The sequence below is a fragment of the Anguilla rostrata genome, chromosome 5 (assembly GCF_018555375.3).
Source record: "Anguilla rostrata isolate EN2019 chromosome 5, ASM1855537v3, whole genome shotgun sequence".
NCBI classification, from domain to species: Eukaryota; Metazoa; Chordata; class Actinopteri; order Anguilliformes; family Anguillidae; genus Anguilla; species Anguilla rostrata.
In genome coordinates this window covers 49,767,381-49,788,643 of record NC_057937.1, presented here as the reverse complement: position 1 = coordinate 49,788,643, position 21,263 = coordinate 49,767,381, and the positions used below count along the sequence as shown (strand labels likewise).

General features: G+C 39.8%; 1 protein-coding gene across 2 annotated transcripts in view; it reads right to left on the bottom strand.

The window, feature by feature from the left end:
- The window catches only part of LOC135255551 (polypeptide N-acetylgalactosaminyltransferase 18), a 77,539-nt gene continuing 56,276 nt past the window's right edge, over positions 1-21,263 (bottom strand). The window contains exons 5-11 of one of the 2 annotated variants that reach the window (XM_064336878.1): positions 19,963-20,160; positions 18,917-19,031; positions 14,597-14,782; positions 12,094-12,231; positions 10,850-10,945; positions 6,052-6,216; positions 1-878 (exon numbers count right to left, since the gene is read on the bottom strand). In XM_064336878.1, coding sequence (XP_064192948.1) covers positions 732-878; positions 6,052-6,216; positions 10,850-10,945; positions 12,094-12,231; positions 14,597-14,782; positions 18,917-19,031; positions 19,963-20,160 — 1,045 coding nt within the window. In that variant the 3' untranslated portion in view covers positions 1-731. The remainder of the gene's footprint in view (positions 879-6,051; positions 6,217-10,849; positions 10,946-12,093; positions 12,232-14,596; positions 14,783-18,916; positions 19,032-19,962; positions 20,161-21,263) is intronic. The other variant, XM_064336877.1, reaches the window with a different exon arrangement.

The following is a 21,263-nucleotide window of genomic DNA, read 5'->3' as shown; positions in this document are numbered from 1 at the left end:
CTTTGTAGTCTAATATATACTCTTACTTCTATTACATTCTTTATCAAGAATGGAATAATGCATTAATGCTCTGTGCATAATTTTAATGCGACATGTATGTAATTCTCATGATTGTATCATAACTGCTTTATGTAGATTAATTCTTCGATTTAAATCCTTATTGTATGTTTTCATTGCTAGATTTTATTCAGGAGAAAAAAATACAAACACACTCATTCACCATCTTTACGTTTACTGTCAGTTATAAATATCCAGAATATTTACATTTATAAAATAGTTTTACATCTTCAGTCTGATATATTCTACCATATCGGCATTTCCTCCAAACTTGATTTAACTCAATTTCATAATAAACTACAAACCTGAGACACTAGGAAAAAAATACAGCAGGAAACTTTGCAATTGCTTGCTACACAGTAGCAAAAATATACAAGGTACAATACAAAGTGTTTTGGGTCCAGCGCAAGTCATTGCAAAAGAAAAAGAGAAAAAAATGATTTGCACAAAATGTAGTCCGTTGTAGTAGTCTCTCAATATGCAAAGTATAAGCCAACCACCTGGCTTCTTCGTAAGCACACGTAGGAAAGAAATGTTTGACATATACTGAATGACGTCATCTGATGAAAGGGAGAGACATCAAGGTGTGTGAATAATTGCTGTTGAGTTTATGTGATTCTTGACTTCCAGGATTGCACACAGACAGATGGTCTGACCTGGTCATAATGACCTGGTCATGATGAGGGGCCAGTCAGGACATGAGTGATTGTCCATGACTGACCAGAGCACTTCTGCAGAGCCAGCTGGTACCCAAACTCACTCTCACTGCTCTCCACCAACTCAAGGCATCGCTTTGACTTCCTGTTCTGGATGGAACCTCCCTACAAAACAAAACATTCATATTATAGTATTCACATTATTAGAAAATGTTGATTTTTTTATTTACTAATTAGTATAATAATAATAATAATAATGATGACTCCTATCACAAAGGATAACTTAAGTTGTTATGTCACCACACATACACTTCCAATAACACTTACACAGCCAGTCACAATGTAATGACATAAAATCTATCCTTTATTTACATATTTTAAGGTGACTCCATAGCAACAATAGCTGTGTCTCCATTAGAATATAATGGTGAATTGACTTGGGAGCTACAAAGACCATGATATGTGCAATCAGTTGAGCGGCATCAAAAATCTTTTTTTGAAGTTGGTTTAACTAAATAATACAATTTCAGTGCTACCCGGGTCAGCTACATGGAACCTGTTGACATAACTGGGTTATACAAGTCCAACATTTATGGCAAATGCACACAAGTACCCCTCTTCCATCCCTCACTCCTTCAGCTGATTACCTCCCCCCTCTGAGTATCAGACTTGCTGAATGAATATTGTAGTGAGAGCCAATCTTCCTTTGTGGGTGTGCTGCAATGGGATTAGATGAGCAGGGGGAGAGGGAAATGTGCTACTGTAAGTCTGAGCCCCAGCTCTCCTGTGTAATGGAGGAGCATCTCAAATGCGCAGAGGTTAATGGCGTAACAAGATGCAGCTGCTGTGCTCTCCTCTGCACTAATGAACTTACACTCCGGCAGGTGAGCTCCCAGCTACGCCGACAGAGAAGGGCCTGTAAACTTAGCATAAAACAACAATTCACCAGCCATTAAATTTAATGTTCTTCTCAGCAGGAGGAGCAAGGCGCAGTAATAATGGCACCATGATGCGAGACAATCAGCTCAAACAGCCCATGCTGCAGATCCACCCAGTGAACCAACCTACATGGTGTTATACAGTGTCATGTGTCGTACTGATCCAATACTGCTGCAAATTAAACGGTGACAGCAATAATAAAGCAAAAGAAAGAAGGAAAGATGTATGTCTCATTCCCCATTGACAAGCCGTCTTCTATGAAAGGCTGAGACTCCAAAGGCCTCTGTCTCTCTCTTTCTCACATGCATGCACATACACGCACACACAGCCGTTAGTTGTGTTGAGGGTTTTTAAAGGGCCAGTATTTATGCACCAGTAATTATTCACTATTAATGAATGTGTTCACAAATCTTCATTCTGTGTATGATGGAATGTCAGGGGTGGAATATCACTGTTGCACAAAAGTATTAATATCTTTGAAATCAAACAATATATGCTTTAGATCTGCTACTCATTGCAATCTTACTCCACCACAGTTTCTTCAGCATTGAAATGTCAAATGATTTGATGTATTAAGACCTTTATTTAGCATACAACACATTTGTGGAACTTCAAAAAGACCATCTGATAACCAACCACCTTATAAACATGTTGAAATTTTATATGTGTGGGAACTGCACCCAGAACACATTCACAGATTTTGGGAGCAGATTTCCCAAGTTAGGGGTCTGGTGGCTGTAGTTAACGCAGATCCCTCCTGGTGACACCCGTTTGCTCACTTTCATGTTACATTTGGCACTTCAGTGTTCCTGTTTTCAGTGTTTTAATGATCTTAAAACAATGGATTCACCAATCTCGCTCCAGGTACCCAAACCTATCTGCATCCCAAAGACTTTCATTTCACTCAGTTCTCTATTTCTCATTTAATCCTGTATTACACAATAGGTACATAATTCTGATGTTTTTTAAAAGTTTTTTTGGAGGGGGGCTCCATGAGCTGGTGTACGATGCAATGTAAATATTATAGTTACCAATTATATTGAAAATATATAATATCGTTAAATACAGTAATTGGAACATTTGAATGAGAATTGAAAAGTGGGCCATGCACAGCATTTCCTCAGAAGGGGGAGAAGAGCTGATATGTAAGGTTACAGCTTAATCTGGCACAGTTTATTTATGCTCTTCTTCAGTCCCCCAGTGCATGCTGGGAACTGCCTGGTTGCTGTCAATCATGCCAAGGTGTACAAGATAAGGCAATTATGCACTTACCTGCTTTGAAAAACAAAATACACGGATACAAGGCTTGAATGTTATTCATTTGTAATTTAAAACCCTTCATACACACTATGACATAATGATGAAACAAACCATGGCTATGGCTGATTAATTATGTTCCATGTAATTCATAACATGCATGAACAACAAGAAAGCACAGTCAATGCAAAACAAATTATGAGTTAGTTTCAATTCACGCTAAATCTGGATTTTAAAAATATATGATGTTAACAACAATCATGAACAGAGATGTCAAATGCAGTAGCATTTAAAATTACCATAAAATTAGACCTCCAGTTGACTCTGGAAGGTTCTGGCTGCTTTGAGATATTTGCAAAAGTTTGAAACATTTGAAATAAGTTCCACTGCATATAATTAAATTTTAATTTAAGCCATGGTGACTGCAAAGGGAATCTAATTAGAAACCAGAAGCCCTGAACTACATCGTCTTATCAGCCAAATTATATATAGTTTCGCATGCAGACATTTACATACACTGTAACCACAGTGAGTAGGCACCAGATCACTGATTATTTATTGTAATCACTGCTAAGTTTCAAACATGAGCTAAGCTGCTCCTTTCGCTACGTTACAGCAAACCCCTCCACCCTCGGACTACTCATAAAAGGGCTACATGGTTGAAATCCCGACCACATTAAGCATATACCTGCTGGCTATCTGATGGCTTTGATCGCACAGCCTTCACCACCCCAATTACTCTGCAGTAATGCGGCTGTACTTGACTGAGTTGCTTTGCTAAATGGAGCTGGGGGCCCATTAGCCCCCCAGGCTTCGGGTGTTATCTGGGCCTCGGGCCTGCTGAGAGCTACCTTCATACCCCATTGAAGGCAGAGCGCTTACCCTGCGTCAAAGACCTGCAAGGGCAAACTCTGAAATTTCCCAAAGACCTCATCAGAGCTCTTTTTCAGTTTATCAAGGAGATATAGTCCTTGACATAGGAGTAGTCTGGAAAACAGAATGCTGGTCACTGAAAATCAGTAATTTCCTACATTTAAAGTCAAGAACTCAATATTTTCATTGTCCCAATGATTTATGTACAAACGCTGTACAGCCTGGTGAAGACTTATGATATTCATCCTGGTACTGCAGTGATGTATTTAACTTTGAACACATTATGTATTCATTCACCTGACTAAAAATTAAATGAGAAAAAGAATACTAAACACAGTAATTCATCCTTCATTAAAGAGCACATTATAAATGTTTATTACAGCATCCTGTACCGTATGTAGCCCTGATTTAATATAGAAATTCAAAGACAAGAATTGCGCAAGATTCAATCAAATACAATTAGGCCCAGATTCAGTCAAATTCACTTAGACTGCTAAATGGTATTATGATATTCAGTCAAACTAAAACAAACTAGATTAATCTAGCATCATCATTCAATAAAGTCTGCTTTGCTCCTGGAAGTTAAATGCTTCTTGACAATAAAAATGCATTTTTATCACGTGATTGATATCCAGGATTCTGATTGACTGGTCAGATACACAAAGTGGCAACTGCCTTGTTGTGCTATGTGTTTCAATTTTGGTTGCAATTGTCTAGCATGTTAAATTCAGCTCAATATTCTCTGTAGCATGAAAAAACAGGCAGTTGACACTTTAAGATGACTTTCAATTACCCTGAAAATGTAATAAGAATAAATTGGTTCATTTTGTTTCATTGATTTCATTTGGTTAGCCTGTAAAAACATTTCCAGATCAACTCGGCTTGTGTTTGTTATAAATAAAGCAAATATAATAATGCTTAATTCTAGCATGGCTTAAAGACAAAATGGTTTTCAGACTATTTGGATTTCATCATTAAAGCTTCTGCAGTTTTATAAATGGTTTCATTTACCTCCAGCAAGCAACAGCATGTTGTTAATTACAGAATTGCATGTGGGCCCATGCAAGTATGTCTGTTGAACTGGAGATGCAGAATCTGGATTTAACAGTATAGATAATTTGATTGCATACCATTTTTCCCCTGGAGTAGCTGTCAGCCTTTTGTCTGTATGCAGATGAGTTTTTATGTAATTCCTACAATGTTAACTTGGCAGGGAAAGAAAAGCCTTTTTCCCCTGCCAAGTAGAATGCCTTGAGGATGTCCTGACTTTACAGTATTTTAACAGAGAATCTGTACTTTCACCCTGTTTGTGTGACCTGAAGACAACAAAACACCCTGCTTGTGTGATCTGAAGACGACAAAAACATGTTCATCAATAACCCAGATAAGCTTGGGAAGCTTAGTCCAAGTTCAGATTGAATTTGTGAGAGTAGGGCAGAGTAAACTGAACTCATTTTTTTAAACTCATCTTATTCTGCCCAACTGAGTAAAGATTACATAGTTGGCACCAGCAAATTATCAAATGAAATTACTTTCCACAACAATGAACAATGAGTTGCTTGAGCAGACCCATCTCTTCTTTCTCAAACTTTGCTTGGAAGATAAATAACAACTCTCAGTTGACTGTTTGTTCACGCTGAACGAAATGCCTTCTGAAAAGATTTTAAAACAATCTCATTGGTTTGTGACTTTATTAACTGAAGTGGCCTGCATATTCAGTCATCACTTATTCATGCAACCAAAACTTAGAATATCACTACTTTCAAGTGAGCTGCCTGGCTGTTTGTATACAACTCACTGTATGAGCAATAGTACATCAAGAAGGGTAGGATTCTTGAAAGGCCTTCAAAAAAACTCATACTTTCAAAATGTGAGCAAAACTCACATGCTTATCCATTCCGACTTTGCCCCCTTTAAGCTAAAAATTAGTGACAGTCTGTAGGAGCTTGGGTATTGAGGACATAATTAGCGGGTGTTTGTTTCCTTCTAAATGATTTTGAGGAATGCAGATGTTTAATGAGGGAAGAGTCCAGTAGACAGCAATAGCCCCTAATTCAGTAGTTGGGTTAAGTTCTCAGTAGCACCAAGGAGACAGTACAAAAGCTTCAGGGTTTTTCCTCCCTACATTGTCCCCAGTTATTACCATTCCATGTCTGTCTGAATCATCAGCCTTATTTTACTAGTCAACAACAAATGTCTTAGGCCTTCATTTTCACTGAAATGGAATTGGTTTTTTCCCCCTCAAGATAAAACACACATAATTCTTTACCTGAGTAAACAGCCAGTGCAGCTTCATCCTCTTTGCTGTAGCGTAGCTGCACTCAATTAGCCTCGGCCTGCTGTTGACGTCCACCAGGCACTTGTTATCATCATCGTCTATGGTAGGACTCAGCACCCCCACATGTAGCCACTGACTGCTAGTATAGTACACATTCTGGAATGACAGAGGATGGATCTGTTGAGTGCGGCATTTTAGAATCACGGCTACATTCTGAAATTGAAACAGTTCTGGAATAACAAGAAACTAGGAGGTGGTGGCATAATATACTGCTAAACTCTGACAAAGATTTACACCTTCGAAGAAGACACAACATTTTGATGTTCACCAGATTCTTGGGAACTGGCAAATATTTTAATTCAGCTCGACATTTAAGCGTTCACTCTTTTATCACAAGCTGTCAGAGCACGAAATAGCACTCTCACATCCTCCTCAACAGCTAACATGTGCAAAATATTATATTAAGAATATTCAAACTGTACGTCCCTTTTCAAGACTGTCGGAATCCTATTTAAGAGTCCACTTAGTCACTTATGTGAGCCACTTGTGAGATCCGATTGACAGATGAGATATTGTTATTCAGTGAAATACGGCTGCAGGTGTGATCTCTGCTGCCCTTCACATTCCTTCAACTATATTAGCATGTTAATGCCGTATGAACACCAATGGCTACTTTCAGTCTCTCATACTTTAAAAAAAATGTAGTTCCTTTTTCCACTTATTTTTTATGAGTGACATAAATGTCAAAGCAGACTTACTTCAAGGCTAGACACTGTTATTAAATTCAATCTTAGATTGCCCCATTTTCTTTGCCTTTTAATCAACCTTGATGCACATTTGTATTAGTGTTTAAGAGAACAAGAGTTACAGCTACATTATCCCTGGACAAACGGATTCAATCAACAAGTAACCTTCATTTTGACACATACTGAATTTTATGAAGTTAAAGACAACATATTGATGAAATCTGGACCTGCATCTCTGTTAGTCTACAGGAGTCCAGTGCAACATCAGTTACTTATGATGTAAATACAGCAAAGCCTATATATACAAAAGCAGAAAATGAACAGTAACAATATCTGATTTTATCTGAATTTATTTAAAGCTTTTCTTCCCTTGATCTGAAATGTACATGCAGAAAAGGCTTCAGGTTTACCTGATGCAATGCACTTCACTCTATCTTCACATTAGTAAAATATTGCCCAAAATATCTTTCCAACATGCACATGAATAAGATCCATGCAGGCGGCTGCACATCAAAGCAATATGCAAATGTCTGGTAAGGCCTTCTACATGTGCTGCTGATTTGCTTTGTTAAGACCAAACAGCACTATTTAGGGTTGGGTTCCTTTATCAGTGGATCTAAGCAGTGAAAATCTCAGGGTAACATCAGTATTCTTCTGTATCCTAATGATGATGTTCACTGAAAATAACTGGATTCAGGTTTTCTGCTTTCATTCGTCCAGGCGTAATTATGCAGCATTCGCTCAGGAGGATCTGGCAACGGGAGAATTTTCGGTTCCCTCCCTCGGCCTTCTGGGTGTGTCCTTGCGCAAGACGCCTAACCCCAATTGCTCCCGACGAGCTGACTGGGGCCATGCATAGCTGCCATCGTTGTGTGTGTGCGTGTGTGTGTGTGTGCATGAATGGATGAATGAGAGGCATTCATTGTAAAGTGCTTTGTGCGGTAGTTGCTGAAAAATGCAATTTCAATTTCAATGGTATTCCAAGGCAAAAGGAAACAGACTTGATGAAAACATTTATTTTTTGTGTGTAGTAAAAAACTATTCATTGGCTCTTTCAGAAGGGTTGCAGGTACTGTGACATTTCACAAATCTTTCGCTTTTCTGAAACTTCAACAATTAAAATGGACACAGTAATAAAGATCAACACTCAAAGCTACTTTCAGTGCAAAAAATCTGTACACAAAAATATCTGTATCTTTTTCTATCTGTATACACAGTATACAAAAGATACCGTGCTCCTGGTACATTGTAAAATATGTTCCTATTGCCATAGAAGGAGAAGATTTTCCCCATGCGATAACCCATGGAAATAGAACAGAACTGGTTTGAAAAAGTATCCCTTACCAGTAAATGCGATTCAAACAAATTTTATGAATGAAATAAAAAAATAAAAATTCTCATTATCTCCCAAGTTAAAACAACTCAACTTTGAAGCCAACTTCAGATATCAAAAATGAACAAACATAGTTCCTTCTCGTATCTGGAAATCTCTGGCTATTACATGCATTACTTGCTCAGCTGTGTCTAGTTAGGGATACTCAGAGCAGAGGGGGCTAGCTTATTTTACCTTCCCATCAGCAACAGGACTTTAATTAGCACTTTACAATTCGCAAATCCCAAGTCAAATAACAACATATTTTCATAAATACAGTGCCTGTACAATGGTCTAACCCTACATAACTATTATGAGTCACTATAGGGCACCACACAGGCCAGAATACATACCACTACTTCATACATAATTACTTCAGGTAATTTCTTTAGTTCTTGCCATATCTCTTCTTTCATTTCACATTATATCCACTGTACCGTATAACATTGCAATGAGATCTGTTAAATTGTTTTGGTTCAGTGCTATAGCACATTAAAATATTGATACAAAAACAACTAATTCAGAATTACTTTCAGTTAATATCCACCCACAGAATATGGACGTGTAAAGTGTGAAATGTAGTGTCAAGTCCAAACAAATCGATAAGCATAAACAAACAGATCAATAATGTAAGTTACACTTTTCTTTGCCTGTAAATAAATATTTTTCCCGTATTTATGATACTGACTGCTACACAGCTTTTTCCAAACTGAAGAAAAGAAAAACAGACTTTTTCAAGTGCTTTTTTTCAAGTGTTTAGTAACAGCATAGTTTAGTAACTTCTTTCAGAGGTCTGTGAGTTTAGTTCCCTGCTGAGTTCCATCATTATTCAATGCACTCACGCCATCCTACTGAGTCATGGCCCTCACAAATGGCTGGTAGACTGGTATCTTGGCTAAATGTCATTTAACCACAGATAGAATAGGGGAAGATCTGCACTAATCAGCCAGCACTGAAGCTTGGTATTCTACTGATGTTTAATACTTTGTCAACACTTGCAAATGACTTTATTTGAAGTAACAGACATTCCATCACTACTGTCTGCATTTTAATTTGGTGAGGGTTTTCTCATTTTCCTTGGTCTTTCAACTTCATTGCTGTAGGAATTTTTTGTGGGAAAAGGATAATTCTGCATTACTACTTCTGTGTTTTAAACTTCTTCACAACTGCATTACTACTTCTTGAATAAGTAAATTACATTTAAAGATTTTGGAAGTCTTAATGTGCAATTTTCAGTAACACTGGTTAATTCTAGATATGAGATAATATGAGAGTATCATTTATAGGGACCATTTGCATTGCACACAGCAGCTTGGGTTGCAGAGGAAATCTCTGAGGAGTGAATCTATTCTCTCTGACAGAATATTAACTCTTTCAGACCTCTTACAATCTCGCGTCATCTCTCTTTCTCTCTCTTTCTCATTTTTTGTTTCACAAGGCTACCATTTTGAATCTGGCTCAAGGGCATCCTGATTCTTAAATTATAAATGTGTTATAAAAGCCATCATATTATACAATTAAAGGAATATTGTGTTTCTGTTGCTCCACAGATAACACACTGAAATATACTAAATATATGGAAATATTGTACATGACACATTGATATATGGTATATACATTACGGATAAAAATGTATAACATATGAGTATATGCTATATGCTCTGAAATGTATAAAAAGTGCTCCACAAGGTTAAACCAAAGCATATAAAAAATCCCCTTAAATAAAAGCTGAGAATGTGCACTTTAACCACATGTGAATTGTCTGATTACAAATCAAAAATTGAGGAGTACAGAGCCAAATCAAGAAAAAAATGTTTAACATAATGGAGCTCACAATATAAATGCTGTATATCATCTCTGCATTGAATGTAACCCAGGTTTCATTGCCATAGCAGCAGTGTGGGATGGCATGGTGATGCATAGAGATGATCCTGGTGTGGCTGATCACTATCTATGTGGCAGAATGAACAGTGGACACAGTTCAGGAAGCCAATTAGCGATTAGCCCAGGGAGACCAATAAGCACAGCAGACACTGACACTAACTGCATTTTCAACAGAATGAAGAAATTCAAATTCAAGTTTCTGTCAATAATATAAATAAATAAACATTGCTAGTTCTTTACTTTTTTCTATTGTCAATATAATTTATTTGTTATTGCGTGTATTCTGTCATGCATGACTTTGTCATGTCATTGCTCTATAACTGCTGTACATCAGCTATACATTGGGTTGAATTGTTGTATTCTAAAGTAATATTTTTAACTTTTTGTTTTCTGTAAAAAAAAAAACATATACTGTAGACTTCATTCTTCAGGGTATTAATAGGTAATCATTTTAAAATACAGCTGTAACCAAAAGGACTATTTTAAATGTAATTTAAAATAATCCTCATGGAGTTCCTATGGGTCATTCTCATTTGGAAATGAAAAAAAAAAGTCATTCAGCAAGATGAACTGAAGCTGCATTTTTTCTGTAATTGGGGCCATTTGATAGAAGTGCTGTACATCCAGGGCTATCAAGATACAGCATGACCTCCCACTACAGTGATAATTGAGTCCAAAAAAAGCCATTGGCTTGAAGGTTTTTCAAACCAGTAGTTTTTCTGACTCCGTTATCTCTGGATATTCTTTCTTTGGCTGTGATCACTGAGCTTAGGACGGGGGTACTGACCTGGGGGGTCATCCCATGGCAGATGTAGAGGATGGGGACATTGTCTGTGTTTGGCCCCTGGTCCAGACACAGGTCAGTCCTGAGGGAGCTTTTCAGCTGCAGACACACAGGAAACAGAGAACAGAGGGAACAGAGTCAAATGCTGCACTTTGAAAGGTCAGTCACACATTTTCATGCTCTGATAATATTGTCAAAGAAATCAGCAGGTTACTGAACCCTGTGCAAAACTACTAGATCTACTGAACAGTCTATTTATTGTGGCAAAGATGTATAGATGAATGCTTTTTTATTTGACATATTTATACACAACCCATTGAGTAAGCATGGAATAAACTGTTACATTGCAAGTGATGACACACTCTGTGTGTTGTTTGAAAGCTGATTTGAGTCGAAATTAAAACCCATAAACAAAAGTGAGTGCAACTGTTTGTGACTGCAGTTTGTAATGCTTTTCACCCTGCGTGTGCGTGTGAATACTTTATGCACCATTGAAAGATCAAAGGGAAAGAGAGCAATCTGAAAGCCCCTAAAGAGTTATGCTAAATGTCACATGATATTTTAACACAGTAACAGCAGCAGTACATTATTTTCCATTTGTAGACCTACAGCTCGGATAGACACAGCCTTTACAGCTGTACATCATAAGTGGTTGTCATTCACAGGACTGATAAAAACTCCAAAAAGTGTTTCCCACTTGCTTGAGCCAAACAGAAGGTCATGCAATGCACATCGAAGTGCTCATCAAACACAGACTATCAAGCGAGTCTGGGTATAATTCATCTCCTTGTTCTTATGCTTCATCATAATGATGCTGATCTATTTTTCAGAACTGAGTCATTCAGTGGAAATGTATACCCTCAAAATTCACCCAGGCTGCTTATGCGAAGCTGCTTGAGTGCTGATATTTGCTAAAATGCTAGGAACTGTAGCTCATGGGTGGAATAAAATAAGACAAGTTTGGGTCTTTTTTTAACAGGAATAATGAATATAAAAACAGCTTCTCTGCAGAGTAACTAGAATGCAGGTGCAAAGCTGTTCCTCTGGCATTGGTGAAAAGCCCTTTGCATGGCGTCTCATTCAGCTGCTGAATAATGTGTGAATAACTCCCTGGTGCACAGACTCCTGTACAGAGAGAATGTGTGAATATTACCCATGGAAACCACAAATTGAAGCTACTGACAAGTGAACCACGGGCTTGGCTTTACAGCAGCCGGTGATGAACAGGTACAGATAACAGCTCTCACCACTCCATAGGCCATGATGTCAGTGTACATTCTCATCTCGGAGTAAACGTTGACTAGGTACCATCGAAACGTCTTGCACTGCAGCCTTTTCCTCAGGGCCTTCCTCTCCGAGACATCCCCAATGTCAATTCCTGAGTCCTGTATGCTCACAAACACACGCACACACACACACACACACACACACATACACACATACACACACGCATGTACACACACACCTTATTATCAGGGTAATCGATCGCCATGTTTTCATTGTATTTTCATACAGTTTGCAAATGGCTGTGGAGTAAAACAATATGTTATGCCACTATGCCACACAAAATCATACATCCTATGAAATATTTTTCTGCCATGCAGCCTGAGAAACAAAAGATTCCATCTTTCATGAATGTTAACAACAGTGAGTGATGCCTTTTCCCACAATGCCCAGCTTGCTGCTGGAAAGGAGACAGATTCCTCCGGGGGACAGCTGGACTGACAGAGAGAAGAAGCCCCTGAGACCACAAAGCATGATGGGAACACAGCGAGGAGACGGCTATCACCAGCTCAGTCGCCGATTCTTCCAAACACACCCACACTCCTGAGCAGCTCGCTGCAGAGAATACAGCACTGCTCTGTCGCTGAACCCGGAACGCACCGGCACCGCCAAAGTGCTCACGGTACGGATAAACAGCTCTGTTCATCGCTGACACCATCTCGCGCTTGCTCTCACGCCTCTCACAGTCAAGGTCCTCCCGCCTGCTCTTCGGCGGTAATCTGTGGGTTTGAGCGGTAACTGCGGAGTAATTTCCTCATTATTTCAGTCCTCGCCACTGCAGGACCTCTCACACTGTGTCACTTCCCACACTAATAAATTCATGCGCCGTGATGATACGCGATATAGAGGGAAAAATAAGGATTTATTTGTTAATTCAGCTGCATTCGTTTTTGTGGTGTTATTGGGCACATTCCACAAGCGCAGCGATTCAACAAACAGGTCTGGTCTCACAGCATCCTGTAATAAACGTTGCTTTACCAACACGGCTGGCTAGCCTCCCCACCAGTTAAATCCTCTCTGGCATCGCTAACGGACTCATCTCAGGGGTATTGAGTGCCTGTGGATAAGCGCGCGCCCCAGTCAAATCATGCAAATGGCAGGGAGACGGCACAGCCCCTAGAGGAATTTTCCCCTCTCATGCTTACAGCAGCTCTGTCCCCCCCACCCCCTCCTCCCCACCCCCCCCACGCTCCGCCACCAGCAGGCCGTCATTCACACTCCAGACAGAGGAAGACGGGGGGGGTTGGGGGATATTTACAGCGCCACGCGAGCCAGGGCCGGCAGGACAAGCAAGCCGTTTATCTGCCCAAAATTAACTTGTCTCTAATTTCCAGAGGGACGCGATGGCCGCCTGGCGGTGAGGGGGTGGGGGCTTGGCCAGAACCCCGGTGCCCCGGTGAAAGCCGAGAGACGCGGAATGTAACGGGAGCCTAATGAAAAGAGATCAGGAGCAGCTGTGCGCCGGATTCAGCCGGGCTCGGGGATCAGCGCGCACGTGGGCAGCTCCCGGAGAGAGAGAGAGGCCAAAAGCGGAGGGTACATCTGTCCAGGCTGAACAGGTTGGATTAGAAACCTGCTGTCTTTCAACACAGCTGATATCATTATTTTTAGCCCCCCTCATTGTTTTCAGAAATTGTTTGCACGCTTTTGTACATATAAAACAGTCCAATTAAAAAGTACAGACGTAACAAAACAGAAAATAATATTTAAAAATGTGTATGGAGCACTCATTTATTAACTGAATCATTATAGTTAAGTCTATGGCCAATACTGGACTGCACATTTTCAAAAGTTTATTTATTTGGTATGACTACTATCTGGGCACTACTCAGAAAATAGAAAATTCTGGATAGTACACGCCCCAGAGATAACATAGGAGCCATATTGGTATATGGTAATTTTTGTTGTTTAAAGGCAATTTATTTCCAATTTATGTGAGCACCTGGGCGTATTTTCAATTTTTGTGCAATTATTAATTTTTAAATTACATATTACATAATAATTATAATTACATAATTATTCCCTTACCCTGACCAGTGAGTCTGTGGGAGAGGTTTGCATTGGGTTGATTACATAGGTCACTTTGGGTAGTAAAAAAATGCATATTTCAAAAAAAAAAACAAAAAAAAAAACAGTGCAAATTATACTAAGTAGAACATTCCAGAAAGTAGAATGCCAAATAGTAGAGGTTCTATTGTTTATTAATTCAATATATGAGTTCACCTTTTTAGCAACTACACACTATAAATTTATGCACAAAATGCACTTGTTAGTATGCTACACAAAATAGCATCCAGTCGTTTGTTAATGTAAAGGACCTCATCACAATTTGTTCCTGAAGTTGGTTCTAATCGCACTGTTTAGGCAGTCTGTTCCTGATGTAGGCTCAAACCACATTAACATTCACACTGTGTTCCTGAAGCGGGCTCAAACCACGTTAATTCAGACGCTGTGTTTCCGCCTCACCTCCTGTGGAATGTTCCAGGCCATGTAGACGTGGCTCTTGAACTCGTCCATCCACACCTCAGCCACTCTCAGAGCGTTCCTGCGCACGTGTGCCGTCAGGTCCTCAGTGTATGGCTTGTGGGCACGTTCAATGTGGGCGATCCGGGCACAGGGCAGAACCTCCACACTGCCCCCACACTGCCACACCTGGTATTACATGGACACACAGACGCAGAGAGACAGATTAGTGAAGTGGGATTCAGATAAGCAAAATATACTGAATATGCAGCTCATGTGGAGTGATATTCACATAATTATAATATTGAATGTATATGTCTGTATGCACCCCCTGCCTAATTCAGAAGCACACCCTGCCTAACTCAGAAGTAAAATTCAGAAGCAAAGGTAAGCTCTGTCCTTTGACACACAGTTCATCACAGCCTTTATCCAACTGGGCTGAACAATCTGCTAGTGCCATATTACCACAGCAGGGAAGACCAGCTGTGGTGTGAAGCAGTACAATGTGCCACTCCAAAGGCACAGCCTTTATATTTCCCACATTGCTGGCTTTGGACTACGGCTAGGTTACCTGATTTACACTTAATAATAAAAAAAAAAAAAAAAAAAAAATAATAATAATAATAATAATAATAATAATAATACATTTATTCGTATAGCACCTTTTCATACATGGGTTGCAGCACAAAGTGCTTTACAGCAGACAGGCAAAGCACATGTTGAATCATTTTAAGATAAAAGTAAAAGGCTAAAAAGAAGAAAAATTTGAAAATGATTAAAAACCATTTAAAATGGCATTAAGAATACAGTGGATAGTTCAATAAAAATAATTAGATTTGTACAGATTTGTATTAACAGATGGTGGAATTATTGCTGTTATGCTACTGTATGTATGAGTTACAACGTTATCAATTGCCTATTTGACTCAATGCAGGTCATGCGTACGCAATTGTGGGGAGCGCTCAAGGTAACTTCAGTGTGAAGTAATAGTTCCAGCAGAAAGAGAAGATTTGTTGCCCTGAAATATGTTTGTCAGAAGAAAAATTGTATACAATTTGTATACTCAATAGTAGGCAAGTAAGCCATTTTGGACACAACCACAGTGTACCTCACTGGAGACTGTAAGAGTAAATTCAATAACAGCAGCAGTGGGAACAAAGCACGTAACCAGGTAGGTTCACATCCTGAATGCATCATTGCTACAGTAACCTTGAATAAGTTTACATATGGACTCAAATGTACTACCATGCACTGTGTTCATTACTGATATGTAGTCTGCTGCTAAAAACCAAAGTATCCATACTGAAGCTAATTATCGGTGATTTGTTAATCCTGTTTACTCATTCATTCATACGAGGGATTAAATAAATGCCAAGTTACCATGGTAACCTTGAACAAGGTACTTAAATTCAATTTCTCTTTCACAAGTAAACATTGCTGGATGGATGAAATCCAGTCCAGAACAGATTTACTTCATTTGTAATATCAGCTGTCAGTTTACATAATGGACTCAAATAACGACCATGCACTGTGTTCAGTACTGACCACAGAGGTACTGACATGTCGTTCTAACACGTAGTCTGCTGCTAAAAACCAAATGATCTATGCTGATGTTAATTACCGGCAGTTTGTTCATCTTGTTTACTCTTTCATTCATAGGAGGGATTAAATAAAATCATCCACTAAGCCTGTTGCAAATGCACTTACTGAACAGGTTAGTTTATGCAATTATGCATAAAGTGAATTCCACATCTCCAACTGGCAAGTATTCTTGGCTTCTGAACATCCATACAGCTTCCATACATTTTATGTGTGTGACTATTTCATACTCTGGGTGAATGCCTCACATTTACATGAAAGCTTTATAAGTTATATCGCCGGATTCAGCAATCTCATTTTACAGTACAATCTACTTGGCAGTCGCTAAAACCAACGCTGTCCGCTGTGATTCATTCTACAAGGCTTACAGTTAGGATGGGGAATTGGTAGCTGTTTTTCATCTGGAGAGGTTTTACAACAGTTTGTGAAGGTTAGAGTGCTTATTCTGTATAAGTACCAACACCCATTTTTTCATTATAACACAACAGAAGGAAATTACATAATTGTTATTTATCCGCACATGATATACAATTATACAAACATATAACCTTCTCATATTGTTTCATTTGTTTAAAGCTTGCTCTTTGGGTAATTCAGTCAACAACAACAACTACAAAGAGAGGGATAATTTTTGTGTGATTTTTAATTTACATTTTACATTATTACAATTTCAACACTGTAACACGATGTAATTAATCTGCTAATTATTGCTCAGATGATTAGTAGGCTGGAAATTAAAATGTTGATTGAGTATTTGAGTTTATTTACCTCTCGAAATACACTGGCTGGCACAGCATTGACCTGATTCTGAAACGTTCAAGCTGGTGGCCATGCTTCTCAGCAGAGCGCCTGCACTCCAGGTTGCAGCGCTGAGGAGAGGCACACAGCCAGCATGGAGACTGCATGGAGACTCCAGCTCCTGTGAGCACTACGCTGGTGTCCGTGCTGGTGAGAGGGGCTCTCTTTGAGTGCAGAGCAGCTGCAGCTCTGGAGCTGGTGCCAGGGTCTCTGCGACCTCTCATCTCACAGCACTGCCATCTGTTAGGAGCCCCATCACAGCCCACAGCCAGAATATAAGCACTGCAGACACGGCCAAATCAACCTGCACAACGAGGGGCCAGTTCCTCCACAGCAAACTTCCTGTTTCAAGCCAGCAATCAAACCAAATACCCTGCTCTGCCCAGCAACTTAATCCAATCCTGTCTCAGCTAAGCAATTAGAACACCGCAGGTCATCTCTACAAATGCAAAACACAGGTGACTAGCTTGACCACCTGTTTTTGGTTTCGGTTCACACCGATGCTCCAGCAGTTCTTACAGGATGAAATAGAGTGTTTGTGTTTTCAGGGGAAAAAAAGCTAGACACAGTCAAACTCATTATCTTTCTTTAAAGCCTGGCTTTCCAAAACACATGAAGCAGATCCAACATGGAGACCCTTCTGTCCCATTGTTCGATTGATAGTGACATGTATCCCCCCTCCTGTTGTGTAATTAACAATTATCTGAGTCATTGCTGGTTGGGGAGCATGCAGCTGCACTGTGGGTCCCAGTGGACTGCCAATTCTCTGACTGTGCTGTAATACTGGGCCCTATTACCCACATACAGTAGCATTGCGGTTGGACGATGGACATGTTTGATGGGCGTGTCCGCCGGCAATACGGTGCCATTTGTTTAAACCGATTGCCGTGTGACTGGTGTTAGTTCATTCCCCACACAGTGCATGTTATGGTTGTATTACGAGCCTTCACCAGAGAATGCCACATTATTCCAGCTCTTTCTCTGGCCCATCTGTCCCACTGCCGAGCTGGTATGGAGCTTTCCAGTGGTGTACATTACACAACACAGCAAGTCTAATGTGCAATACGTGGAGCAAGGCTTAAGCATGGACATTCACAGGAACTGCACATTATCGACAGAATGACCGGATGAATAATTCCTGCCTGTCGTTCGGCTAACCACCTGGGAGATAACAAATACACTTTTGTGTAGTCTGCCTGGAGCAGTGGCGCTGTGTGTGTGTGTGTGTGTGTGTGTGTGTGTGCGTATGTATGTACATATGCGAATGACAAACTATAAATGATGCATATAATCATTTGCGGGAGAAGCAATACAAGCCATACAACACTTTTATTTTAAATGAATTTTTATATTTTAAAATATTTTTCTGTAAATGATTTATTTTTAAAAGAAATTACAGAGGGTCTCCTGAATATCGGAGGCGATAAGCAAAGGCCAGTTGAATTTGTGCTAATGTTGTTGCAGTGTAATGGCTGCAGCGGTTGCAATGTAATGGCAGAATTGTGTTGTGTCAACTCGAATCAGCTGACTGAAGATAATGTGATTACAGCACTGATGCGAGTCTGAGCTCTGGGCGCCCAGTAGTAACCGGAGAGGCCGGAGGGAGAGGGGGCGCTTTGCATCAGTCAAACCTGCCCTGGCAGCAGAGCCATATGTTCCCATAATGGGACAGCAGATTGCTTAACACAGCCACTAATGGGTTCGCTGAGTAACAAAATGGAAACAGGAACAAAGCGAGAAAACTTTGAACATCTGCCAAAGAGAGGCTTCATCCCGTTCCCTCCCAGTGATGTCTGTATTTGTTTTCTTGCATATGTTATAAAAGAAATAAAGGGGTCACACTATAAAGCTGTTGTCACTGTTGCTGATACAGACTCAGTGGTAATGGGGGCGTACATGCAAGAACTGTCTTTCCCTGGGACTTACTCTGACACCCAGCTCCACGTTCTCTCCCCCGTACACCTCCATCCCCTCATCCAGAAGGCCGATTTCCTCAAAGTACTGCCTGTCCACCACAAAGCAGCCAATCAGAGCTGGGCTCCTACAGGGACCAAAGAGGGACATTGAGAATGTAACCAGACAAGGTAGTGGCGAAGGTTAAACAGTTAATTAACTCATTTCTTTTGTACAATTTTCAATGTCATTTCTTTCAGAGAACCTCCAAGCCTGCGATATGAAAATAAACCATGACTAAACATGAGCGCAGTACTTTCTTCATGGCCAGCGCTAAATTAATCTGCCACGCTGCTTGTTTGCGTATGGGTGCAATAAACATAAATCCCTCATGGCTGAGGGGGTGGAAAAATATTTCCACGCGCGCTTTGCATGCTGTTCAGGGGGCCACTGTTGTATCGATCACAGAGCACCGAGGCTGAAAGCGCCTCCACCAGAAACTCCACAGCCCTGAGGTGGGAGGTTGCCTCCATTATTCACACACATTAAGGAGCATTGATCTTTAAGAAGACTCTTTAAATCTGCCACAGGCCATGGTACATTTAAATAAGCTGTACTCCTACGTATAGATTTGTCTCTGTGAAGCCACATCAGTAAGCACTCGTGCACTTTAATGGCTGCGGGTTCCTTCAGCGTGATGCAAAGAAAACTAACGATACACCTTAAGGGAATATGCTATTCCCTCCCTGATTAATACAGCACTGCGTTACAATAAGGCAATGCCTGGATTGGAACAAGACCTGCAAGCCATCTCCACAGAAAAGTCACTTTGTAACGGCAAATTATTTGGACAATAAACATATACATTTTAATGCTATTAATTTCTTTTTGAAAGCATTACTTTTTTCACCAAGGCAGATTTGGTGGGTTCAGAGATCACCACAAGAAACTCAAACTCTGTGATCCAGGCCTAGGTCTTTTTATTAAATAGTCTTTCACACATATGTATTAATACACCATTATCTTTACAGTGTGCAGGAAACACATAGTAAAGTGTACATTAGCAAGATCCCAGTTACCTGATAGGAGCAGTGGAGTTGGCCTTGTTCCACCAGGACTTCGGTGGGTTTAGGTAGCGACACCACAGCTCCCAGTCAAAGCCTTGTGCAGACAACGGGTACTCCTCGATCTCGAATGTGTCGTATTTAATATTGTCGAACGACGGGGAGATGATTCGAGTTCGGTCCTCCTTAATTCTCAGCAGGATAGGTTCAGCCCTTAGAACACAATGGCAAACCCTATTACCGTTTCCTCAGAGACCCAGATAAAATCAAGTGTTTAATCCATTTCAACATACCAGAAAGCAGAGAGAAATACTCCAGAAACATCCAGCACTTCAAAGAAGTTCATTTTATTCCTTTTACTAGATAGTGACATATCAGAGAAATAGGAATTTGTGTTTGGGCTCTTTTCCGTATTGCCAGCAAATATACGATCCATATCTTACTTATTCTTTATAGTGTGATCTATTTCTAATTTATTCATTATAAAACCCTTCACCCTTACAGTTATGTTGTCCACAGACACAGGAAAAATCTTAATGGAAATCTATTTCTGAGATAGCCGTACATTGCTATGGCATGAATTTGTACGGCTTGTGACTGAAAGAGAAGAACGGGTTATATAGTCGAGGTTTCTACTGGACTGTTTCATTTCAAAAGCTTATACATATTCATACAAATCCACTGCCCAGATAATAAAACTTCCTTCTTCCCATGCAATATGCCCTTCCTAAGGTAATGGATATGAATTTCATTTACTGCATAATAAATTGCTTGGACAGTCACGCGACCTATTGATCACTGCCATTTGCACAAAAACCTCCTTGAACAACTCGCCAGATAATTGAAACTTGAACTGCACGGCGATGTGATTAATATGGATGCCTGTCACCCGCTCACTTAATTATGGTAATCTTGGTATCTTTCAAAAAGAGCCACATTCAGAATCAATAAGGCTAAATACACAAAGGTTTATGCTAATTAATTCTGCAAAAAAAAAGAAAAGAAGAAAAATCACAGAATCAACATTCAAAACAGGACAACATGAGCAACAGAATTCAAAATGTGCCTCTGGTTTATTGTGAATGACAATTCCAGCCATCAAAAACATAACAAGTAACTAAAAAGAGGTATTTAAATAGCACAATTATTTCCAAACTATTAAAATGTCATTCCATTTAAGAGGTTTGTAAGACCATTTGCACCCCTGCCAAATATATGAAGTATAACAAGTGTGCATTACTCATTGGTGTAAAAATGTGTCCTCAAATGAATTCCTGAAAGCTGATGTTTCCGACACAGTAATCTAAGGTTGTTTT